Source organism: Siphateles boraxobius, unplaced genomic scaffold, assembly GCF_051911475.1.
Source record: "Siphateles boraxobius isolate OS27281-9 unplaced genomic scaffold, OSU_SipBor_1 26, whole genome shotgun sequence".
Taxonomy (NCBI): Eukaryota; Metazoa; Chordata; class Actinopteri; order Cypriniformes; family Leuciscidae; genus Siphateles; species Siphateles boraxobius.
This window is the reverse complement of record NW_027508876.1, coordinates 1,151,411-1,178,501: the sequence shown is the minus strand read 5'-3', so window position 1 is coordinate 1,178,501 and position 27,091 is coordinate 1,151,411. Positions and strand designations below refer to the sequence as shown.

At 41.2% G+C, this 27,091-nt stretch overlaps 1 protein-coding gene across 4 annotated transcripts; it reads right to left on the bottom strand.

The window, feature by feature from the left end:
• Positions 1-1,007: 1,007 nt before the first annotated feature.
• Positions 1,008-26,798, bottom strand: gyg1b (glycogenin 1b). 4 transcript variants are annotated; one of them, XM_077244102.1, is made up of 7 exons: positions 26,624-26,798; positions 25,674-25,809; positions 25,418-25,592; positions 22,711-22,873; positions 9,124-9,250; positions 5,148-5,358; positions 1,008-2,659 (listed from the first exon to the last, which is right to left on the bottom strand). In XM_077244102.1, the coding sequence occupies exons 1-7, from the start codon at positions 26,628-26,630 to the stop codon at positions 2,516-2,518; spliced, it is 963 nt and encodes a 320-aa protein (XP_077100217.1). In that variant the 5' UTR covers positions 26,631-26,798; the 3' UTR covers positions 1,008-2,515. The 4 variants fall into 4 exon arrangements, with proteins under 4 accessions (XP_077100217.1, XP_077100214.1, XP_077100216.1 ...); XM_077244099.1 differs by having other exon boundaries at positions 5,148-5,373; positions 25,674-25,812; positions 26,624-26,783; XM_077244101.1 differs by having other exon boundaries at positions 25,674-25,812; positions 26,624-26,783.
• Positions 26,799-27,091: the final 293 nt, after the last annotated feature.

The window sequence follows — 27,091 nt, the reverse complement described above, 5'->3', positions numbered from 1 at the left end:
ATTAGGCTAACTGCAGGGCTGAATTAACCATTAGGGCAACTGGGCACTTGCACAGGGGCCCACGACATCTAAGGGGCACTGGGCACCAGGGGCGGAGTGGCAATCGGGAGAGTCGGGAGTTTCCCCGGTGGGCCGGTAGTGTTTTGAGGCCGCGAGGGCCGGTCTGATAAAATGTATTCATTTCAAGTTCGCCATGCGCACTTGTGCTCTCTCAAAGAGCACAAGATTGATGCATTTAACCTTAAAATGTACAAAATGTTCTTGCGGGGGAGTATGCCCCCGAACCCCCCTAGAGGCACAGAGGTCCACCCAACATAGTTTTACAAATTCCTATGGGAAAGAATGACAATATATGAACTTTACTCCAGCATAGTACAACAAGGTTCCTTTTAAGTCAGTAAAACTGTAAATGCCATATTAAAATGTCCTTGGACAAAATATACATTTGGCCTGGCTAAGGGGGGGCCTACAAAATATTGTGCCCAGGGGCCTCTGAACTCTTAATCCGGCCCTGGCTAACTGTGATAATAGATTTTACCGAAAAAAACATGTTTTTTGTTTTGCAGATTGACATTATAGTGTTAGTGCAAATAAACTATAGTAAAACTATTATTTGAATTAAGTGTAGCCTAAAATTAAGTTCATGTTAAAAATGTTAGTGTTTTAATCATAGACTGTAGAAATGGTTTTAATGTTAATGTTAACTTTCATGTTAGTTAGTTAGGCTATTAAAGATGTAATCAAATCTGGAGTCTGTTTTCAGCTGTTATAATTTAACATAAAAAAACAAACAAACATGATAATTGATTCAATTGAATATAGGCTAGCCTGCTGTAGCCTCAAGAGGACCCTACACGGGGAAGTTCGCAGAGGCCATTTAGGGGACGTTCTGGGGACCCCTTTTTTGTGCGTTTATACCGTGGAGGCCAAATATGTTGTTATATGTTGCCTATGTATTATCTGTGCATTAGGCTACAGTAAATTTGCCAGGCTATCAAACACACACGATCATTTCAAAAACTTTATTTTATGGCCGGGGATAAAGGCCATGCTGTAACAATGAATGAAAGGAAACAGATACAAAAAAGAAAAAATACAGACAAAGATATAAAAAAAAGATGAGAAAAGTGGCAATTGATTGCACAGTGATAACACAACAAATGTAAACAGAAATACACTATCCAAAATGTGAATATAGGGTGATGAGAAAGAAAAAAAACTAACAAACAAACAAACAAACAAACTCAAAAGCCTTTAAAAGGTGAAACATAGGTAGATATATATAGTCTTTAAAAGAAGGCCAATAGTTAATTGAAGTGCTGCGCTTGTTAACGTGTGTAACCGGTCCTACTCGAGCGGGACTCGGAACTGGCGTCTCTGGCGGGCTCTTAGGCCTATAGATTAGCGACTTGTCACAACACTTTAGCGACTTTAAGCGACTATAGAGACCAATTTAGCGACTTTTTGGACCGCTGGCTAACATGTAGTGAGCCACTTTATCGTAGGCTACTCATTCCACTATCCGAAAGAAATTACAGTATTGCTGTGTCCAAAATCACATACTGTCTGAGTAGGTAGGCTACTTCATTTGAATTTTGACTTGCTTCGCTAACTATACAAAAAAGACGTAGGCCTACTATGCTACATCTGCCATGTTATGTTAAGGTCACATGACTTACCAGCGTCATAAATCGCACACTTCCCATATTATAGGTGAAAAACAGTGTGTGACGACAGAAGTCTGTCTAAATTCACAGTACTCATAAAAGAGAAGGCAAAACAATACCCGGATGACCTACTTCTTTCCAGCGAGATTCTGAAGTGAGCCTACGATGAACACTTTACCATCCGATGAGGCCACGGGAGAGGATTTATGAATGACAATGAAGCAACGTAGGTCACATGATTACATCTATACTACACACATCCATACTATATTGAACATACTTTTTAGAGGTTGTTAAGTAATTAATCAAAATAAGTACCTAATCAAGAGAGTAGCCTATGTGATTTCGGACACAGCCAGTGTCCAGCGAATACACTTTACATTTTTCATAAAAAGTACATACTGTTTTTCCAAATACTATGCATTCAGACATACTACTCTGTTGGCATATTCTTTATCACATACTATAGTAGACAAGTATTTGATTGGGACGCAGTGTATGCGAGTGCTGACAGTTGGCACATTACAGCCAGTGACATTTAAACTACTTTGAGCAAGTTTTTGCTACTTTCCATTGAAAACTTTTGGCAACACTGGCAAGTACACCATTAAAATATTGAAACTTTGAGCTAGTGAAAGAGAAAGCCAACACTTTAGAGGCCTAAAACTCCCCTTATGAATAAAAAAAATAATTGCCAGCTGTATTAGAATTCACATTTTGCATGAGATTCAAAGGTAAAGTTCAGGCAATAAATGCTTGTTTGAAGACAAAGAGTGTGATGAGTTAGCGTATCGCAACTTGAGGCACTTGCATAGCTGAGTTTCAGTGTGTTTTTAAATTGTGACATTTTATTTAAGGAAAACATCAAGCTTTTTCTGAATGTTGTCAAAAGAGTCTATTCCCATGTAGTCGGCCTGGCCCTGTTCCCATCTCTGCTTGCGCTCGGCTGAGGACATGAGCGTCTGGACCGGCTCGCTCTCACCAGCATCCTCCTGTTGACAAGAGAAGAATACAGGCAATTAAGACATCAATTAATTTTTTTTTTTTTAAAGCGTAAACTTACAAGTTCTGTACAGTTTGAAAGAATCACAGCTATCAGAAATGACAAGTGTAGACTGCCACAGCAGTTTTGAAACTGAAGCAGTGCTTCTCAATCAAAGGGCCTCAAGATGACTTCATTAAAATTAGAAATATCTAGATTTGTAGTTGTTTTTAGTCTTATTTGAAATAATTAACTCCTTATTTTAATCCTTTTAAATATTTGAAAGTTTGATTGATTGTGGAGGACACACAATCTTGAAAATAGTGGATATGAGGTAGACTAATTTTGTGTGATTGTGTAATTTCTAGACATTAATAATAAAATAGACATTGAAATATATAAAAATATTTTGTTTTTTTTAATCCAACAAATACCAAACAAAATCTCCCTCTTTGAAGAACCAGGATTCCCAGAGTCTTTGAAAAACCTGGAAATATGAGGGTGACTGACTAATTGTAAAAGTGTGATTTCAAGATTGTTTATGTCATGTATATTTCTAATAAAATCTTTAAAAACAAACAAAAAAAAAAACAATAAAAAAATTTTTTTACCATTGTGCCAACCATTAAAAAAAAACCAGAGATGTTAAATTTTCATAATTTCATTAAATTATATGTAAAAGCGCTATATAAGTAAAGGTGACTTGACAAACTACAAACACCTGTTTTACAGGTTGGTCTAACAGTAGTTTCCAGGTACAGAAATAAAGTAAGCAAATACAAAACACCACTGCACAGTCTTACTGTACAAATTAAGGATGTTTCATTTATAAAGTTACAAAAGTGATTAAGTCAAGAGCAGCGAGTAATTTTTTCTTTGTTGTTTGATTAACATTAGAAACAGACAGCAGGAGGTTTATTAGGCTGCTGTCACTTGAAGAACGAATGCACGGATCTAATATACTGATACTGTACACATGCATGCGTTTACTTTCACTTAAAGGGTTAGTTCACCCAAAAATGAAAATTAAGTCATTAATTACTCACCCCCATGCTGTACCAACCCCGTAAGACCTTCGTTCATCTTCGGAACACAAATGAAGATATTTTTGATTAAATCTGAGAGGTGGATCACTGCTACATAGGCTGCCAGAGGGAATGAAACTTGACGCCCCAGAAAGTCATTAAAGAACATGTTTAAATATTCCATGTGCCTACAGTGGCTCAACTATAAGTTTATCAAGCGACGAGAATACTTTTTTTCCGAAAAAAAAACATAAATAACGACTTTATTCGACTATTCCTTTTCTTCCTTGTGGGCCTGAGACGAGAGTTCAAGAGATTTCCACGACGCATGCGCGAGAACTGAACAAGAAGTATTAGAAGAAGAACGTCCTCTTCTCACCTCTCACCAGTGATCCACCTCTCAGATTTAATCAAAAATATCTTCATTTGTGTTCCGAAGATGAACGAAGGTCTTACGGGGTTGGTACAGCATGGGGGTGAGTAATTAATGACTTAATTTTCATTTTTGGGTGAACTAACCCTTTAAGACATAACAGACTCTGTGCAGTGTGTGATTTTTAGCGGCAGCTAGTGGTGAGGTTACGAATTGCAAGCAACAAAAGTTACGGTGGCCGACAGGAAAATATGTCATCGTCTGAGACAGCAGAGAGTAGCAGTTCAGCAATGAGGTTTCTTTACAAGGATAAATTAAGAAATTATGTTTACTTAATTATTCAGTAAAACTATATGTTATTGCGAATATTATTGTTACTTGTTCATCATTGTGTCAGTGTTTTATTCGCTGAACTAAGCTTGCTTCCTTGAAGAGCAACATAGTAACGAAATGCGTTTGTCCGTTTAGGGCCACCGTAGAAACATGGCGGCGCATTTCAATGATCGGGAACCCGCGGTGTGTGTAGACAGAAACTGCTCATTCTAAGGTAGTACAAATATAACGGTTCATTAAGTAAAGTCTTCATACACCACTGAAAACTTCTTTATCAAGGTAGTGAGGAAACGCGCTCTGTAGCGCTGTGTGTTCACTGTCGGCTACGCTAGAAACATGACCACACAATATGTCGACCTCCATAGAAGGACCCGCGGTTATGGAGATATAAATGTCTCATTCTAAGGTAATAAAAACATAACGGTTCATTATGCAAGTACTTTATACACCACTGAAAACATAGTTATGGATCTTATATTGCATTTCTGTCAATAGATCCTCAGAAATATTACACAATGCACCTTTAAACTTTCATGACCGTGACGATGCAGCGCTGGTCGTAAACTGTTCAGAGCGTCGTTCATGCATAGTTAGAATTCATAAAAATGTTACCAGCCAACTGGCGAGAGACAGTTTCATATACGCGCCAAGCACCAAATGAGAGTAAAAATCTGCGTGTGCGAGTGCTAATTTTAGTCCCTGAATAATGTGACACGGCCATGAAGACTGACGGAAAGGGTTCTTTATAGTGTTACGTGGGGTCTGACCTCACAGCCGGAGCAGAAGGGCTGGTCTCCGTACTCTCGCATCAGCATCGGCACCACCTCGCCGCTGTACAGCGTCCACCACTCCAGGAGGAAGCCGGGATGAGCCGCCGCCGCCACGTCCCCGCGCACCCGCCTCTGCCTGGGGTCGTACGTGTAGCTCCACGGCTTCGTCGCTCCCAGGAAGTGGACGACTTTTGCATTTGCACCATATCTGTGGACAGAAAGACTAGGGATAGTTCACCCAAAAATTAAAATTCTGTCATCATTCATTTACCCTTAAGTTGTTCTAGGCAAGGCAAGTTTATTTATATAGCACATTTCATACAAAATGGTAATTCAAAGTGTTTTACATAGAATTAATTAACATAAAAGAAATAAGAACAGTTTAGAACAAAAAGGAAATAAAATAGTGCAAACAGTTAGACAGTGGCACAGTGCTCATTCAGTAAATGCACAGGTACAGATGTGTTTTGAGTCTGGATTTGAATGTGACTGTAGGAGCACATCTGATCTCTTCTGGAAGCTGGTTCCAGCATAGTAGCTAAACGCAGACTCACCGTGATTAGAGTAAACCCTTGGTATTTCAAGCTGATGTGATCCTAACAATCTGTTAGTTTTATATTCAGTGAGCATATCTGCAATGTATGGAGGTACTAAGCCATTTAGTGATTTATATACCAGTAATAATACTCAAATTAATCCTTAATGTAACTGGGAGCCAGTGTAAAGACCTGAGGACTGGTGTGATGTGTTCATATGTTCTGCTTCTGCTCAGCGTTCTGTATGAGCGGATACTGTCTTATGGTCTAAATAAATGCATACAGGTTTAGAATGTATTTATTTATTCTGCTGAACACAAATGATTAAATGAATATGGGTTACCAACAGTGGTGTGCAAGTTACTCCCAAACTGTAATACATTATATATTACTTGTTACTGTTATTTAAAAGTAATTCATTACCTTACAATATTACTGTCTCAGAATTGTAATTACGTTACATTACTCCTGTATTACTTTTGAGTTACTTTCACCAAAATAACTATACAAGAGTAGAACTTAACATTCTAAAATGACTAGGGCTGTAAGGATATGCGATATGAAACCGAAATCGCAACACTCAGATCCACGAACCTGCAGAATCGCGACACACCCCTTCCAACTCCCAGCGTTATCAATACCGTCCAGATCCAAAATACCACATCTTTAAATTACTATTAGTATTATCTGAAGTTAACTTAACATTATAAAATACGTAGACCTACACCACAAAACTAGTTGAGGATAAATTATTTAAAATTTGGGAATTCCAGCGTTATGGACATTACATTTGCAGTCAAAACTTGAAATATAAATTCTCAGAAAATGCATTAATACCAAAATATTGAAACGTCTGTTTATCCATAGGCTCCTCCCTGAAAGGAGTCCAGACATTAGAAAAATATCAGTCTACACATGTGTTTTATATTTAATATTAGGGAAATAGACAGTCATGCGTGACAAAAAAAAATCTTTAACTTTTAGGAGGCAACGATTTTTTTGTGTGTAATTCTGTGAATTAAACTGCGCAAATCGGATGAAGAAGGGTAGGCTCTCCACAGAACATAAAATATTCATTTTATTTTATTTTTCGTATTCGCATTTATGAGGAAAAAACAATGTTACAGACGTGACAGTTCTCCGTTATGGACGCGACCGCTATGAAGCGGCACTAAAAGACTGCTTTAAAACTTTCACAGAGACCTTACACACACAAAGCCTTTCTTTAAAGTGAATTTCGTTTTGTATTAATTGTATCTTAATTTTAATCAATGTTTCGTCAACCAATTGCCTGGATTTAAGCGCGGAACTGGAGCGCGTCTCATAAATGAACCGAAACTCAGCGTATAAGGTAGCCTATTCACGGACTTGAAAAATATATCTATATTGAAATGTCTACTTGTAAACAGAACAATTCAAAACGAAAGAAAACAGACTGCTCACTGCTTATGAAATGAAATGTGCATTTCTCTCTGGTGCATTCACTAGGCTACTGCGAAGATCGCGAGGCAGCATCTCAACTTCATCTTGACTTTATTAATAAACAATTAAAATGTCTCCTTGCTATATTTGACATATTCATAATCATTGCTTTTGCCGGTTCTTTGTGACAGCTTTTAGGTGCTTTATCGGCAGCGCCGCCGCCCTTACATGAACGCGTCACCACAGCATCAAAAACATGATTGCGTGATGAAAACATGAAAAATACCACATAAACATAGCCTAACTGTTTAGAAAGAAAACACAGAACGAATAGCCTAATGCCCATACGTCCATCTCGCGAATGTATAGTCTTCTTCATGCCATCTTCACCATTAGCTACTTTTCCACTGGCCAGCGCGAGCACAGAGGCCGAAATCATACCTCACGGCACTCCTGTAAAAAATAAATCGCTATACAAATATATCAGACGCTGCCATTTAGTCTTTATTTACAGACTTGGACACCACACGCGGCTATAGACTGACCACGAACAGGTAATTTAGCCTACTTGCATTTTTCATTCGTTATAATGTCTCGCGGTCTTGCTGTTTTTTGTTGTTGTTTGTTTTACAATTAAAACTAAAAGTCTGTTGTAACGCAAGCCTTACTGAACATGTACCGAGTAAAATATTACTGAAAATTGATAAGTAATGCCTTACACTACTGCGTTACAGCAAAAAGTAATATGTTACTGTAATGCATTACTTTTGAAACGCGTTACTCCCAACACTGGTTACCAAACAGCTGATGAGCCCCATTGACATCAAGAGTATGAAGAAAATATTATGGATGTCAATGGGGCTCATCAACCGACATTCTTCAAAATATCTTCTTTCATGCTCGGCAGAAAGAAATACATACAGGTTTAGAACAACTTGAGGATGAGTAAATGACGACAATTAAACATTTTGGGTGAAGTATCCCTTTAAGTGCATGATTTACTAACTGGTTATGCCAGCATAAACTACTGTCAGGATTTACTAAAGACCAGGGTCAAAAAAACTGGATGAGAAAATAATCCATATTACAAAAATAAAACAAAACGTGACATTAAAAAGTGTATAAATCACTCCGTGGCAAGCAGGCCAGGAGCTGTGAGAGAATGGCGTGACTGATAATGAGCGTCACCCGTGCGCTGGACCGGTCTCGCATCTCACGGAGGAGCGACGACAGTGAAGGATGAGAGAGGACCAGGCCTGGACTATTTACGTTATGTTTTTGGGCCTGAAAACGGGTTTCAAAGTGAAACTTTGAAAATGATACCGTTATCGTCTCCCGTGTAAACTACAAAAACATGAATTTGTGAAAACGGTGACATCATGCACATGCATATTACGTGTTCAGTCTATAGGCACGCGGTGTTTCTTTACAAAGTGACACATCGCCAACTACTGGCCTGACAGCAGAATACAGCGTTTTTAATCGTTTACACAGATCCGTGTGAATGACCCTATGCTCTGTTCTTTCATTTTGCTCATGCGCAGAACTTTCCATTCTCATGTGTAATGTGTGATAGGCGTCCATAAGTTTATGAATGAATTTAAATGTTTATTGCTTTGAGGTCAAGTAATACTTTATTGGTTTAACTGGTTAAAAGGACTGAAATCTGCTCACTTTTTTCACATTTTCTGTGGGTTGAAATCAGCTAAATCTATTAAAATATGGTAAATGGTGTAAAACTGTGCTAAAAAAAAAATACTATGCACACTATTACTACTGGCAGCTGAAAACATTTTTGAATTAGAGTCTCCTGAAATTATTTTGTGACACTCTTCTCAGCCCCGTCTCACACTCTTCTTTCCTCATCTACTGTAACCTGACGTTAAGGCATAAGCAGCAAACTCATGTGACTGGGGTGTATCCTCTTACTGTTCCATCCTGAAGGCCAGCGCATGCCAAGATCAATGATATAGTGTCAAACAGGGGCACTGATGAAGTCAAGGAGTCACACTTACTGTTTGAAAGCAGGAAGGTAAGTGTAGATGGCTATGCTGCTCATGTTATAGATGAAAGGAAGGTGTTTTGTGATGTCCGCTGTTGCCCAGTCACTGAAGAAGCCGTTCAGAACTCCTTGGTCCCCTCCTATTGGACAAACAATTAATGAACAATGTTACTTAAAATGGAATTGTTCTAAATTATATTGATAAATTATATTGATAAATGAAATTAGTTACTTTAAACAATTAAAAGCACTTCATTTAAGCCTTTATTGAAGCTAAAGTGTGTAAATCGCAAATAATTACTAAATAAACAATTAAATAAAAACATGAATATTTTCTTTAAATTTATAACGAATATAAAAATTAATATGAACAATTAAATCAAATACAAAATAAATGACTAAAAATATTAAATTAATAAATACAATTAAACAATAATTAAATAAAAAACAATTAATAAATAAATTAGAATGAAGAAATAAGTAATTCACAAAATAAAAACAATTAAATAAAGCCAATTAACAACAAAAATATAAACTCAATGAATACAAAGATAGATTGAACAAATGAATTAAATAATTTTTTTAATTAAAATTAAATTGAATATATTAAAACAAGTCAATTAATAAGTATAAACATACCATTTAAATAATTGCATTGATTTAAATATTCTAAGAAAAAAAAAGAAAAGTTCACTAAAGGTTCTTTGTGGAACCCAGAACGATTGCGAAAACTCCCTTTTAGAACCTTGGTTTTGTTTTATACACACACAATTCAAAATGTATGAGCAAATGAATAAAAAAATAAAAATAAAAAAATGAATCAAATGAGCAAACACCAACAATAAGGTTTGTGATACTCAGCAGTGTCTAATGGCTATTTAAAAGAAATATATATATATGTTTTACATCTTATTACTTCAATTTCCCTGCAGTGCTATGTAATTGAAATAAATATGAAGACCAGTTAGGCTCCATACTCCCGTAGAGGAATGTGCCCAGGTGCTTACTAGTTGAAAAAAGACCCTACATATCTAAAAGAGATCCCGGTCTGAAAGAGCAGCCTGCATGCATGCTTGCTCAAGGTCAGCGAGGACACACACCACATGACAGAGACACAGCTATACATGTTAAAGCATGACACATACTGACACTATTAAAACAAGCACTGAAAGGCTGTTTAATTAGCCTTTATTGAGATCAGGTGTCTGCTAAACAGACACAGAATCCAGCAGTGTGAGGACACGGGCAATATTAATAGCGCTCCTGATGACACACAGACAGCTGGTTGACATTAAAGTGGTAGTTCAGTCAAAAATGAAAATCCCTCATGTCGGGTGGTGAAGCGGCAGTTGTGTAGCTGTATGTAAAAGTAACGCGATCATCAAAACTTAAGTTACTGAATGTCGACCCAATGAGCTACAGGACTGAAGCTTTAGGGGTGTTGGACTCGATCTTAGGGGTGTAAATCGGACAGTTCATCACGATACGATACGATATCGATTCTCTCAGCCAGCGATACGATTATTGCCGATACCTCAAAAAATTCTGCGATACGATTACGATTCGATTCGATTCAGGGTTATCAATCGATTTATCGATATTTAGATATCATGTGCCAAGTTTACACAACCAGTTACGTTTATTAACTCACAAATGCATCCAAAAATATATGAAAGTTTAATTAAACTCTTTGAAAATGGCACACCCTCTCCCAATTGGGACATTTACAAGTTGTTTGTTACAAGTTACAAGTAAAAAAAAAACATGATAGCCTATATGAAAATGAACAAGAACGGAGTTATCTGTTTTTGCAAATGAACTATAACAGAAGAGGTTGTTTTGATTAAGTAATAATAACAAAAAAATACAGGTAAATGATCAAATAAAAGTGCATTGAAAGTATTTTATATATATATATATATATATATATATATATATATATATATATTTTTTTTTTTGTGTGTCTGGCAAAAGCAGATAACTCCACATTTCATGTTTCAGAGTTAAACAAAGCCTAGTAATTGCTATGATACTTAATAAAACACTTAATCGTTGTAACGTTAATCTCCTCAGCTGACATCTAACGTTAGACGCCTGTCAAACTTTGTTGTTGTGAATAACGTAGACGCGATACAGAGAGCTTTTCCCTCACCACTAACCTGCTGTTTTAGCAAGATTCCGTGAAAAAGTTTCAGATCTTATTTTCCTTTTACGCCATGAAGTTCATCAAGTTCGTTGAAATCCATCCTCGATCACTTTTAATCAGCTTTGACGAAACTCCTCGCAGCTAGCGCGTCTTTTCAAAGTGACTAGCAGGCTTGTCACCCGACCTGAATACTGCGCAGTGCGCACTGATTCGCTAACACAGACTTTTCGGGTTGATTTCACAAACAAGGGTGCTTGTCGTTTCTGCTGTAAAAGATGAACTCGCGATGCCTTGACAGTGGAAAATACCCGCTTTTGTGACAAAGGGTTCTGTCAATCTTGTCAGGTGTCTATTTCAGCTGAGAAAAGTTCCGTGTGAGGATGTGGAGAGTGTCAAAATAAAGGTACCGTATAATCGATATTTTGTGTGTGGCATCGATGCATCGTATCGTTAGACTTTTGATCGATGCATCGATCCATATCGATGTATTGTTACACCCCTACTCGATCTACTGCATCTGTGCTCTGATCATCGTTCTGAATCCCATCCAGACGTAAACTTTGATAAAAACGCAATTCTTAGATTTTTGCCCAAGTTGCTTAAAAACGTACCCACATTCAAGTGTTGATAAAAAGGAATGCATGAAGCTAGAATACAACTTTTTTTTTGGTTGTTTAAAAGCAGAGGGTCTGTTCTTTCTTTTGATATATTGCATATTCAGACATTCATTCAACAAAAAATTCTGGGGGCCATGAAACTTAAAACGATCAGAAATTATCAAAAATGCTCAAGATGACTGGCAACTTCTCAAAAACGCTGTTGGGAAAAAGTTAAAAAGAAAAGAATCATACACATTGTACACAGCATTTACTGTGGAATTTCACAGGCAAAATCCAGTTATTTTAATATGAATCTGCACAATCTAAAGTTTCATGTGAGGGCAAAAAGAGCCCCAAAAAGATGTTGCTCATGTACAAGTTGTTGATGTAAATTTGCGGTGCTGGCCTCCAGAAACCAGCTTGGTTTGAAAGAGACCCGTGTGAGAGCTAAGCTGGACTGCGCTTAGATTTGCCATCCTCTGCACTAAAACACATGAATGTTTGCTCCAGGACAGGCCCATGCGCATGATATGAGGAAATTAATATAGACTCGGCACAAACCATATACAGCATCCCCACTGCCAGCCAGAAGACTCAAATAATGCTACATACCCTAAACAGATTATCCAACATGCTGGAGCATTCAGAATAATGTGCTTGCAAAGCATGCTGGTTTACCAGCTAAACCAATCCACAGCCAGTTTATTTGGGCGTGCCGTCAGGAGCCCAGAAACAGGGATCAGAATCGAACCCCCGGGGCTTTCCTTCTGCATGTGGCTCTACAAACATTACTGCTGTCTCGAAGCGCTCATTTTGATGGGATGATCTGAACGGTCCAGGAATGTACAGAGTCTCACGCTGGTTTACATTGGCAGAGGATGAGAACGAGTCCACATGATAGCCTCAGGTCACCAGGACTGTAATAAATGAGGAAATGGAAAGATGCTTGTTTGATGCCCCGTTTCACTCTACAGGTATGAGAGAACACACTGATGTTTCAATGCCAGATGTCTTAACGAAACAAAACTGGAGGTGATTTGACTGGTTTCTTTACACAAATCACTAGGGGTGTAACGATACCCTCATGTCACGATTCGATACATATCACGATACTGAACTCACAATACAATATTATTGCAATACTCCAAGACATACGATAAAAGGTTAAAATGTCTTACTGTTGATTAAAATGCTAAATTTAGCATTACATTATGGGTGTACATGAATAGGCTTTGACTTAGTGCTGGAAACCCAATGCACAGGACAAATGTGACACCAGAATAAAAATATTCACTCCACTTTTTACTGGTAACATGACATTTGGCATTATCAGGACCCACAAATATTACCCCATTGCATTATATATATATATTTATTTTTTATTTTTTATGTAGTAGCCTACCGACACTACAACTCTGAACTTTAATTGTTTTTCCCTCACAGTCATTTTTATTTTATAACGATTGATTAATTTTTTGTATTGCGATATATTGAGACACTCCTACAAAACACTCTTGAAACTGCTGATCACAGAGATTATCACTAAATGTTCTTTGAATTTCTTTAGTCTAAAACCACCAACACTCTGGAAGTGAGCAAAACAGGAGGCATAGAAAAGCTTTAAGCATCAATGACATTCCCCCCCCCCCCCCAAAATGTACATCTAGTTTTGCAGTTCCTTCTCTCCAAAACTCGGTTTCATTTAACACAGAATACCATGAGACAACAGTCATGAAGAGTTGAAACTATCCCCTTTACGACCACAGACAAACTAGCCCTGCTAAAAATAAAGCAATCATTACAAATTACCAGACCATTAGAGCATTGACGTGTCATTAAACAGGGCAGAGGATGGTCACTTCACAAAAATAGACTGAAAATTCAAGCTGACAAGATTGTGTAGCATTTATACAGCCTGCAATAAGCACAGACCCTGATTATGACAGCCCAGAAAGAGCCACCGGATTCTGTGGGAGAACAAAAGCATAATAATCAGGCTCTTGAAAAGCTGCCAGTCTCCATAATGTAAGCGTTGTGAATTAATTTCAGAAACCGCATCAGAGCCCTCCCTCAAAACCTTCAATCTAATTGGTTCCTCGACGATCACACTCAAACTCTCAGCCGGACTCGTATAAGAATGGGTTCACTGTGTCGTCGAGCGCTAAACACCGATACATCAGTTTCCAGAAAGTCACTCGCACTAGCTGGCATGTGCAAACAATTATTTGTCCTGTATTTTATCAACTAATGGGTAAAAAAACTAAGCGAAGGGAAGGAGAAACATGCATGCTCTTGTCCTGTTAGCCATTTTACCAAATTACGAAAACCCATAAAAGTTGCGTAACAAGCAACTTTGCCAAGAGGTGGCTGTAGAAAAATGGCACTTGGCTCCCAAAGAAAAGGAAAAAGAGGGTTGCCTTGAAAGGGCTTTTGTTCGCTAGTAGCGCTTGTGCCAAATTCCTCTCGCTGGGGCTTATGAACCAGCTGTGTTGGGCAATACTCGGGAGGCTCTGTTGGGATTTTTTTTGCTTGATGTAATTTTGTGATGCAAACAAGGAAGGGCGTGTTAATTGTGCTGACATTATGTGTAAGAGGAGCACATGTCAAACTGATGGGTGGGTGATTATTTGCCGAGATGTTGTTTCGACTGGAATGGAGAGGTGGAATGATAAGGAAGATCTCTCCATTATTTAGCCACATCTGGCCTTGATAAGCACCCAAATCACCAGAGAGATGCTTAAACAAGTATCAGTTTACCATCTACTCAAGACCAGGGGTGTCCAATCCTGCCATCTGGGAGTCTGAAGACCTGGATTAGTTACTTCAGGTGTGTCTACACACTAAAAATACAACAAAAAAAAGCACCTTTAATTGGTCAATATCAGGGGGGGGGCGTTTTACACGACACCGTTTTCACAAAAAGAAAAATTATGCGTTTTGGCCGTTCATTTACACAACAACAGCTTTTTGAGTGCCAGAAAATGCAAACGGGTTTCAAAGTGCAAGTTTTTGCATACGATACCGTTATAGTCTCTGTGTAAACTACAAAAATGCAAATTTGTTAAAACCGTGATGTCATGCGGATGTGTATTACATGTTCAGTTTATAAGCGCTATAGGGTTTCTTTGCTGACAGCAGAATCCAGCGTTTTTAGTCGTTTTCAACGATGAGTGTGATCATGGAACGTTTTGACAATGTTGTCATACGCAAAAAACTAAATAAAACATATTCGGTTACTAACGTAACCTCGGTTCTCTCTAGAGAGGGAACGAGTACTGCGTAATATCTTACGCTATGGGGAAAACCTCTTTTCCACGAGATATTGAAGCCAAAAATTATCCTTAATTTTGAATTAATGTAAAACGCTGTGCAGCAGCATGCAGACATAGGCAAGACGGCTTGCGCGCCTATTGGCTGCCCTGCGGCAACAGCAGCAGCCTATCGAGAGTGGCCCTGCGTGACACATATCCAATGGGGGCATTTCGCGCCCACTTCGTCACGTCCCGCCAGAAAGGGCGTGGTCTCGCCCTATAAATATAGCTCGATTAGGCTGGTACACTGGTTTTCATCGCCGAAGCGAACTAGAGCTGTGTATGCACGGCAAGATACGCAGCACTCGTTCCCTCTCTAGAGAGAACCGAGGTTACGTTAGTAACCGAGTACGTTCTCTTACAAGAGTATCTCTCGTACTGCGTAATATCTTACGCTATGGGGAACACAATGCAGAACGCAGTGCATACTGGGATCCGACACCAAGGTCCCAAGGGCAGTAGCCCGGGGCTCATATAGTGCATTATCACCATAGACTCACAGAGAGTCGGAGAAGAGAGGCTGCAAGCATCATTCCCCACGAAATAGCATCCTACATGAGCTATTTATGTTAACAATGTTTCACACAGACAGGGTGAACGTGTTCAGCCTGAACTGGGCAATAGTACGGGTTATTCACCACCCATGGAGCTGTTTTATCGCTCAGTGAGCGATGCACAAGCAAAACTCAGCATCTGGGCCGGCACAGCGGGGCAGATAGCACTGAATTCTATATCGACAGAGGTTTGGCCTGTAAGGCGGGAACCTCAAGGTTATAAAACCTTATAAATGTAGACGGCGAGGCCCAGCCCGCGGCCGTACAGATATCTTGCAGGGTAACCCCACTATACCATGCCCACGACGAGGCCACGCCTCTCATGACACGCTTACTGAAAGCGCTTCTAAGTCCCTATGCGCTTCACTGAAGCGAGAGCCAAAAGAAACACCGTTTTGAAAGACAGATGCTTCATGTCTGACAAATGGATTGGCTCGAACGGGGCACCTTTCATGGCTTCCAAAACCGTAGAAAGGTCCCACACCGGGACTGAATGAGGTCTGGGAGGGTTCAGCTCCCTTGAGGAAATCGCACGACTAGGTCGTTTTTTCCCCAGTGACTGGCCAGACACAGGTTTTGTAAACGTTGCTATGGCCGCCACGTACACTTTGAGCATGGATGGGGTCCTGCCCTTATCCAGCAGCTCTTGGAGGAAGGAGAGTACTTCCGTGACCCCGCAGTCTACGGGTGAAAAGCCCTGAGCTTGACACCAGGCAGAGAACACCGACCATTTCGAGGAATAGAGCCGTCTAGTAGACGGGGCCCTCGCCTGCATGTTCGTGTTTAACACTCCCTCCGGGAGGTTAGCGGGTACCCGTTGATGGCCCATGCATGAAGGGAACATAGTTGCGGGCGAGGATGCCAAATTGAGCCCTTGGCCTGAGAGAGGAGGTCTTTCCTCAACGGTATTGGCCACGGGGCAGTGCTGGTAAGCCGCATCAGGACTGGGAACCAAGTCTGGTTTGTCCAGAGCGGAGCCACAGGCAGCACTGGGCATCCGTTTTCCCTGATTCGTTCAGGCACTTGAGGCAGGAGCGAGACGGGGGGAAAAGCATAGAGGGGACAGCGGGGCCAGACGTGGGCCAGCGCGTCCTGGCTCTTGGAGAAATATTTTGGACAGTGAGCGTTCTCGTGGGACGCGAACAGGTCCACCTGCGCTCTGCCGAATGTCTCCCACAGCAGTTGGATCGTCTGCGGGTGCAGCGACCATTCCCCTGCTGGGACATTGTCTCTGGACAGTCTGACTGGTCCCAGATTCAGGTAACCAGGCACATGCGCCGCTTTCAGTGAAAGCAGGTTGTGCTGAGCCCAGACCAGGAGGCGTTCCGTTAGCCTGTAAAGGTTTCGGGACTTGATGCCGCCCTGGCAATTTATGTATGCCACCACTGACATGTTGTCCGACCGGACCGAGACGTGGTGACCCTCTATCTGGGGACAGAAGCGCCGTAGCGCGTTGTCGACTGCCATCATCTCCAGACAGGTTATGTGTAGGAGCTTTTCCCGTTCTGACCACTGGCCAAAGAACGGTCTGCCTTCGAGCAGCGCTCCCCATCCCGAGGTGGAGGCGTCCGTGGACACCACCTTCACACTCGAGGGAGTCCCCAGACTCACACCTGACTGATACCAGCCGGTTATCTTCCAAGGTTCCAAAGCTGAAACGCATTTCAGATCGACCCGGAGGCGAAACCGACCAGCGGTCGATGCCCTGGGCGGAACTCGTGCTTTCAGCCACAGCTGCAGTGGGCGCATGTGAAGCAGACCCAGCTGGGGCACTGAAGCTGCTGAGGCCATGAGGCCCAGCATTTTCTGAAACCTTTTGAGCTGGACTAGAGCCGCGGCGGAAGGATTTCACGGCGTGCTGAATGTCCAGTTAGCGCTCTGGCGACAGACGAGCTGTCATGGACAGCGAGTTCAGCACTGTTCCCAGAAACAAAATTTTCTGGCTGGGAGACAGCGAGCTCTTCGCCCAATTGACTGTGAGACCCAGATTCTCGAGATGCTCGAGTAATGTGCCCTGTGTTCTATGAGCTCTGATTGTGATCGAGCTAGAATCAGCCAATCGTCCAAGTAGTTCAAAATTCGCATGCCCTGGAGTCTCAGGGGTGCGAGAGCCGCGTCCATGCACTTCGTAAATGTACGGGATGCCAGGGACAGGCCGAACGGCAGGACTATGTATTGGTATGCCTGGCCCTCGAAGGCGAATCTCAAGAATCGCCTGTGACGTGACGCTATTTGTATTTGGAAATATGCGTTTTTCAAATCTATTGACATAAACCAGTCCTCCTGGCGAACTTGCGCGAGGATTTTCCTGGTTGTATTCATTCTGAACTGGCGCTTCGTAAGCGCTTTGTTCAGCTGTCGTAGATCTAGAATGGGTCTGAGACCCCCCGTCTCTTTTCGGTACCAGAAAATACCTGCTGTATAGCAGGTCGCTCTGAGCCTGAGATAAAGGTTCTATAGCCCCTTTGCTCAGTAGTTTCGCTATTTCGGCTCGAAGTAGATGAGATACTTTGTTTTTTATCGTTGTTTCGACTCGCACCGCGCAACAGCGGGGGCGTCGAGTGAACTGCAGCAAATAGCCTCTTTTTATAACATTCAGCACCCACTTCGATATCCCGAGAAGCTTTGCCCACGCATCTGCGTGAAAGGCTAGAGGTAGAATGAAATCTGGGAGAGCTCCGGTGTGCTGTGAAATAGACACTGTGTTTGCAGTGTGCGAGGCGGGGGGAGCGCTGACCACAGCGGGCAGCCCGACCGCGCTCAGCTTCTCTCTGAGAGGTTGTGGAGAGAAGGCGAGCGGGACGAGCCCCGTGGGGTTCGGCATGTCTGTGAAGGAATGTGGGCGCGGGATAGCGGGCACACTCACTGCACTGAGAACACTGTCGGCTCGCGCCGACTGAAAATGTGTTGGTTTCGTTTTTACAGAAACCGCGGGACATGCTTCGTGTAGTGTTTGTGGACACTGTGTCGTGAGCACGTACACTACATTTATTGCACAATCGACATGAGTCGATTTTATTTGTGCTAGCCCTGTATTGTGGCGGGCTGTGTCTGAGTGTGGGAATGGGCACTGAGACGTGGGCATTCTTGCAACACTCATAACACCATCGGCCGTGGCCGGAACACCAGAAAATACACTCTTTATTGGATTTATCTGGGTAGCCGTAAAAACGGCTTTTGTCTGCAGGCAAGCGGGCAAATGGACCGGCTTGTTGACTGCTAAATACGCTGGAACAGTCACATTGCATGGAACTGGACGAGCGAAACGTTTCGGTGAAAATCCGGCCGCAGCGAGATTTGAACACCGTCGCTTTCCTAGAGAGGCTAGGAAGGCTTTGAGACCACGGGCTTGATTTCGATCCTCGGCCAGGGCCCGCGCTGAGGGGGGCGGCGTCCAGCAGAGCGAGAGTGCGGTCACTGTTCTCGGGCCTGGTGGCGTTGAGAAGCGGCGGCAGCGGCGGCGGGTGGTGCAGGTTGTGGCTGGGAGCTCCGGGCAGACGGCTGTTTAGAGCGACCTGCTGTGGAACTAGAGCGCTTCGGAAGGAAGTGCTTCATCGCCTGCGATGTCTTTTGAACCTCTTGGAATCTGTCCGCGAAATCTTTGACGGCAGATCCGAAGAGGCCAGCTGACAAAATGGGCGCGTCGAGGAATACAGAGCGCTCCGCTTCAGTCATTTCAGACAGCGTCAACCACAGATGTCTCTCAGCCACGGTGAGAGAGGCCATGTTCCGCCCAATGGCCTGTGCAGCTGATTTTGTAGCGCGTAGAGCCAGGTCTGTAGCGCTCCGCAAATCCGCAATGCTGATCGACCCATCGCCTTCCTCGTCCATTTTTCGGAGAAGGTCGGCCTGGAAGATCTGCAAGATGGCCATCGTGTGTAGTGCTGACGCGGCTTGCCCAGCGGCAGCGTATGCGAGACCGTGCATGGCTGACGTCACTCAGCAGGCTTTAGATGGTAGAGCCGTCTGCGCTCGCCGTCCAGCAGAGGGCGGGCAGAGATGGGAAGCTACCCCTGCTTCCACTGGGGGAAGAGAAAGGTATCCTTTGTCTTTCGCACCGTCCACAGTGGAGAATGCAGCCGAGACAGAGGTACGCACCCTGGCCGAGAGGGCCACGACTTCTTCGTGAAGCTCAAGAAGAAAAGGCGCGGGCCTGGATTGTGACGGCGCGTGGTCCTTCTTGAGGAAGCATCCGTCCAGTCGGTTGCGCGTAGGCGCCTCCCAGTTAAGGCCGAGGTTGTCGACGGCTTGAGAGAGCAGACGCATCAGCTCCGATTCAATGCCGGCTCGTTTCCCAGAAGGCTCGCGGATAGCAGAGGGGAGGTCCACAGAGCTCACCCAATCCTCACTATCCGACGCCAGGATAGAACAGGCCTCGGCTGTTTCGTCGACCTCAATGGCGGAAGCGGCGGCGGACGCTGTCCGTCGGGGAGGGACTCGAGCGATGCCGGCGAAGCTGGCGGGCGAACCGGCGAGCTTTGGCGGGCAGGAGAAGGCTCTGGGCCGCGCTGGGCACGGCGCTTCTTACGGCACGGCGCTACAGCGGGTTGAAGTGCAGGCTCTGAGAATGATACCAGGCGAGTCCTCAGAGTCACCATCGGCAGTAGCTCACAGTGAGGGCATCCGTCGTCGACGAGAGCGAGAGCCACATGATCCTCACCCAGGCAGGAAATGCAGATGACATGGCGATCCTCTTCACTGAGCGTGGCTCGGCACGAGTCGCAGGATCTATGCATCCTGAAAAAGACGCAGCTCTTTTATGAGAGAGGGAGAGACAGTGAAAAAAATGTGTGTCGCAGCGGCGAACACACACACTTGAAAAGGATATGACGCCGGAAAGCGTAGCAGGTACGGCGGCGATGCCAGCGACTTCAGACTCAAAGGCTCATCCCGCTGTGTGCTTTTTCTCAGACGGCGTGGCTTCTCACTCCGGATCCAGCGATGCGTGATGCTTCGCTGAAGAGATGAAAATCAGTGTACCAGCCTAATCGAGCTATATTTATAGGGCGAGACCACACACTTTCTGGCGGGACGTGACGAAGTGGGCGCGAAATGCCCCCATTGGATATGTCACGCAGGGCCACTCTCGATAGGCTGCTGCTGTTGCCGCAGGGCTGCCAATAGGCACGCAAGCCGTCTTGCCTATGTCTGCATGCTGCTGCACAGCGTTTTACATTAATTCAAAATTAAGGATAATTTTTGCCTTCATATCTCGTGGAAAAGAGGTTTTCCCATAGGGTAAGATATTACGCAGTACGAGAGATACTCTCGTAAGAGAACATTTTGTTTCCACTATATTCGTTGTTGTGTACACGTATCCTTGGATGGCACGAACCTCTAAATAAGATAATCTTTATATGAGGTAGCCTCAACCTAAAACTTAAAAGGCAGCTCTATATTTTAAAGTAAAAACCCCAATTTACACTGAAAAATATATACATGTAAAATATTTAGTTTACATTTTTAATACTCACTATAGTACTGTACTGTGTAAATTTGCCAAAATGCAATTTTGCCTATAATGTAAACATATTTTAGGATGTTTTAATGGAAACAGATTATTTACACTGCAAAACATATGGCCTGACTCAGCACGTCACTGACAAAACATTTTAAAAAATAAAACGTGCATTTCTTATGGTTGCCTGTCTGTCTGTGCACGACACTGTTCAGCAGAGGTTTTACAGCCCTACTGTCATCAGACCTATTCAAACCGGCCAATAGACCGTCCGATCACTAAGCGAGTCCTTCAGTGTCTGTCATTATGCCATTATGTTGCGAAGCATCTGCTAAGACACTAAGTGCATCATTGATAATTATTTGTGCAAAAATACCTTCAATTAAACAGTAGTTCTACTATTTAGAACAATTTAAAGCAGAATTACCATGCGCCAAGCAATCCTCGCTGTAGTTAAAACATTAAAACACAGAAATATTTGTAGCAAAGGCTTTGCTTTTGAACACTTTCCTATTTAAATTCATATAAAAAAAAGAAAAAAAAAAAGATAAGGACTTCTGGATAATGATTTCATGTAATTTCAGTGCTTAACTATTATTGAGATTGGCATATTAAATCTAAATGTAGAAATGGCAATATTCAAATAGAAAACAGAGTTTAAATAATTATGTTCACTTCATTACTTCGCTCACTCCAGTAAATGAGTGCATACACGGTCTAGAGTGTCGGTGCAAGTTTATTTTTTTTAACTCCTGACGTGTGCTTGGAAAATTGCGCATGCACATTATTTCAACGCCTTTTTTGTGTGTACGCAATATTTATACATCAGGCCACTGGCCTATATGACTCGCACAACATTAATGAGTTCTGAAATCATACAATAACTTTGTTTGAGAAACATACACAATCATACAATAACTTTGTTTGAGAAACATAGAAAAAGTTGTCATTTACTATTATTCAAGTTATTTACTAAAATTCTTGCCCTTCACTGTCCGCAGCCATTCAACATAACATATTGTAAAGGATTCAGAATATAATGCATGCATGCATCATATGAACTACTTCTATGGTGCCTTTTGGCCTATGGTAACTTTTTGTTTAGTTTTCGTTGTGTGGAAATGAGCAGCGGGAACATTCTTCAGAATTTCTTATTTTAAGTGAGTAATCTCTCCCTCCATCTTAAAAAAAAAAAAAAAAAATTAACTAAAGGCTTGTACACACCAAGGACGGGAACTATAGATAACTATAAAAATATTTATTTTAATTCTGTGAGAATAGGCCACACCACAGCTGTAACAACAACACCACAGTGGAACAATATAGTTGGAATCACTTTCAGAACAATTTTGTCCAGTTGACGAAACAAACATTGACAGCCAATCAAAATCCATCCTGCTTTAAAGAGCTTAAGCATTTAAAGCGGCAGATGACGAAACTGCAGCGCATGCTTCTAATAAGCAGCACATTATTGTAGTGTAGTGTAATGCTCTGAAACACCCAAAAATGAATAACGCTCGTGGTTTGCGTACCATCAAAGCTGCCGTGCTCTGTGCAGAACTGCAGAAGTCTTCCGTAGGTTTCGTTGGACGGGATAAACACAAACACACCAGAGTTGAAACAATCAGGCCAACCGGGGTCCGGCGCTGCAGACAACTCCTCTCTGTCGAACAGCTCGTCTATGTTTGAGACCACCTAGATCCAATAAATAAGTGTGAAACTTCTCAGAATTGTCAACATAAAGTCAAAACTTACCCTTATGCTCTCCTCGGGTCATTTTGACCCAAGTTTAATTTCTTTTCATTTTTAAAAATTGAGTGTTCATCGGGGTGGTCCAAGACCTTGGAACACAGATGCACATTTTTTTTTCGAACGAACGAACAAACGGTTTATCCTTATGATCTTCATTCAAAAAATTGCATAAATCTAACCATTCATAGAAGTAAATGAATTGAAAGTGAGTTTGGACCTAAAGCAAAATACATTATGAAATGTTTTTCTCCAAAACACAGTGGCCACAAATGTTTTTCTCCAAAACACAGTGGCCACAAATATTATATTATAATAGAATTTATTTCTGATGTGCATCAAAAGATTTGAGCATCACAAAATAGAAAGTGGCTGTAAGAAAATAGCCAAAGAATTGAAAATCCCCATTTTGACCATCAGGGCAATAATTAAGAAGTTCCAATCAACTAAAGATGTTACGAATCTACCAGGAAGAGGACGTGTGTCTATATTGCCTTAATGCACGGTGAGGAGGAGAGTTTGAGTGGCCAGAGACTCTTCAAGGATCACAGATGGAGAATTGCAGAGATTACTTGAGTCTTGGGGTCAGAAAGCCTATAAAACAAACACCAGACAACCCCTACATCCCCACATGTTTAGGAGGGTTTCAAGAAAAATCCTTGCTCGTCCAAAAACTAAATCCAGCATATTCAGTTGTCAGACACGACTGGATCTTCAAAAGGGACCGGATTCTGTGGTCAGATGAAACTTAAAAAAGAGCTTTTTGGCAGGAAAGCCACCAGATGTGTTGGTGCAAACAGGGATATCAAGTACCCCATACCCACGGTTAAATATACCACTGGATCTTTTAAGTTGTGGGGCTATTGTTTTTTGCTGGAGGTCCTGGACTTCTTGTTCAGATACTGGTATCATGGATTCTAGCAAATACCAGATAATAAAAAAATAATTAAAAAAAAAAAAAAATCAAAACCTGATGCCTTCTGCTAGAAATCTTAATGGGCCGTGGTTGGATCTTCCATCAGGACAACGACCCAAAACAAACATCAAAATCAACCCAAAAATTTGTTACGGAGCACAAAATGAAGCTTCTGCCATGACCGTCCCAGTCCCCAGACCTAATGAGTGGAAAAGACGCACCAGCATGGATCTGGGAATCTGGAGAGATTCTTTATGGAGGAATAGTCTCTGATCTCCTGTCAGGTGTTCTCCAAACTCATCAGGCATTATAGAAGAACACTTAGAGCTGTTATCTTGTCAAAAGGAGATTGCAAAAAGTATTAGTTCACCTCAAAATGAAAATTTCCTAATAATTTACTCACCCCAATGCCCTTCAAGATATCCATGTCTTTCTTTCCTCAGTGGAAGATAAATTAAGTTTGAGGAAAACACTTTGAATTTTTTTTCTAATAATGGACTTCAATGGCAACCACTGTTTTTAAGTCCAAATCACTGCAGTTTCAAGTACCGCCCCACTGTTTACGAAGCGAGCCCACTTTTTTTTTTTTTGTTGAAAATGACCTATTGTTTCGCTAGATAAGACTCTCCTCCTCAGCTGCGATCGTGCACAGACTGTTGAAGCACTTCAAAGACCCGTAAAGCTGCATTGCTTTGGACTTCAAAACAGTGGTTGCCATTGAAGTCCATTATTCGAAGAGCAATCCAGAAATGTTTTCCTCAAAAAAAAAAAAAAAAACTTAATTTCTCTTCCACTGAGGAAAGAAAGACATGGATATCTTGGATGTCATTGGGGTGAGTAAATTATTAGGAAATTTTCATTTTGAGGTGAACTAATCCTTAAATAAAAGAGTTGCCAATATTTGCGGCCGACGTGTTTTGGAGAAAAACATTTCATAATGTGATTTCCCCCGCACTTTCAATTCTTTTACTTCTATGAAAGGTTAGATTCTTGCAAATTTTTTTGAATGAAAGATCAAAAGGATAAACGATTTTTTTTTTATCATATGTATAATATTATATATATATCGTGCACAGACTGTTGAAGCACTTCAAAGACCCGTAAAGCTGCATTGCTTCGGACTTCAAAACAGTGGTTGCCATTGAAGTCCATTATTCGAAGAGCAATCCAGAAATGTTTTCCTCAAAAAAAAAAAAAAAAAACACACACACATATATATATATATATATATATATATATATATATATATATATAATATAATACATGTGTGCAATGATACAAGCTTTCTGGACAAAAAAAAAAGTATATTAGGGCTTTGGTTCAGGGAAAGATTTGTTACAGGTACGGGAAGAGAGCATAGGGGTTAATAAATATTTGTGGTCTTATTGTGTACAATTCAGTGGTGCACATACACATTGGCGCAAGTTAAACAAGTTAAGCGCAACACAGAGGCTTACATTCACACACTGAGTTAATGAAGCACAATGTAATTCAAGTGACATAACAAACCTAACGGACTAACCGCATTATAAATATTTCATGCATGTTTTGACAAGGCACAACTCAACACTCACCAGTGTGTCTGCATCCATAAACACACATTTTGAGTAGTGTGTGAGAGTCCAGCAGTGCAGCTTGGTGAATGTGACGCCCAGATCGGGTCTCTTCATCATGGCCAAATGTGCCGTGTCCCCGCTGTCCAGCACATCCACTAGCCTGACGTCATCATAGATCTTATGAAGCACTGCCCTAAAAACATTCAGAAACAACTTATTTTGTGTAAGATGGGTTTGAAACACTTCTATAGTGGCTGAAATTGACATGTCGTACCTTGACTGATCGGACACATGGGGTCCAATGAGCACCACCAGCTTTTTTGAAGTCTTGTGGTTCCTAAGGGATTTTCCGAGCACCATAGCTCCTCTTGCATAGCTATCATTTGTGGCCAAAGTAACAAATGCCTGTTCTGCTAAGGAAACGAAAGGGTTAAAGATTGGCGTAATATGGCATGACTGACAGATGAGGTCTTATGAATTTGATTTCACATTATCTTGCATGACAGAATGGATTTCCCAAAAATAAGCCTAGGAAGTCAACGATGCAGATTTTCCAAAATAACGTACAAAACAGTAGACAGTTATAAATTATGCCTTTGTAACAAATGAAAAGCCAAATATGGTTTAAATATTTTTTTAAATATGGTTTAAAAAAGTATTACTTTTTTTTAATAAGTTGATTTAATTCCAAGAATCAGTTCTTTTGAACAAGTCATTTTAAAGAACCGTCCAAAAACTGATTCAGTGATTCTTTTACTTCATGGCATGGTTCCTTACACCATTACTTGGCATTTGATCTAAAATATTCCAGAAAAGCCATATTGTTAAGTTTTATTAAAATGGGACTTGTTCTCAATGTCAGAGTTCGGTTTGGCATAATTCAGTGCATAAAATAACATTCAGAAACTAATTTGCATTAAACAATATTAATTATTTTACAGGTATAACTCTCCACTCAAAAATGTTGCATGTTTTAATTAAATGCTAAACCAATTGTTTTTTGGCATTTCATAATTCCTAAGAAATGTATAATGCATAAGAAATGCAAACATGCACAGTCCTTAAAAGCTTTTTGATGCTATTTACATATGCATAAAGCTCAACAGATTGCATGTATCGTAGCTATAACGTTATACAGGTACTTTGCAGTAAGAGATGTTCCAACCTCTACATTTCAACTCAACAGCTCTGTTTAATTTACAAAGTGTATTCATTGTCACTTACCTGCCATGCTTGAAATTTGTAAAAGCTACTTTGTAGTTCGGACTCCCCCAGAACAGCGGTGACACTTGAATAAAAGAAACTTTGCTTCACGTATTGGCTTCATTTATACCAGCGCGGACCTTCTGTTTATATACTGCTGCCAGTCACGTGACCAGAAAGCGCTCCGCGGACACGCGCACGATTAGTTGGTTATGTGTGGGGCGTTGCTTCATATATGCAACTTGTACTTGTGTGCTTGACAAACTTCTGAGTTTTTGTAATTTAAATGAATGTAAAAGGGCAAGTGTATACTTTTACATTATAATGCCAGAAGTAGGCTACATGTAGGCTAGATATTGTTTCATAAATATGTATGTACAGTATATTTGTACAACAATATATACAGGCCTAAATATATTTAAATACTGTTTTATATTCCATAATAGATATATTTGTATATTCCATATTTTACACTTAATGGCACTTAAT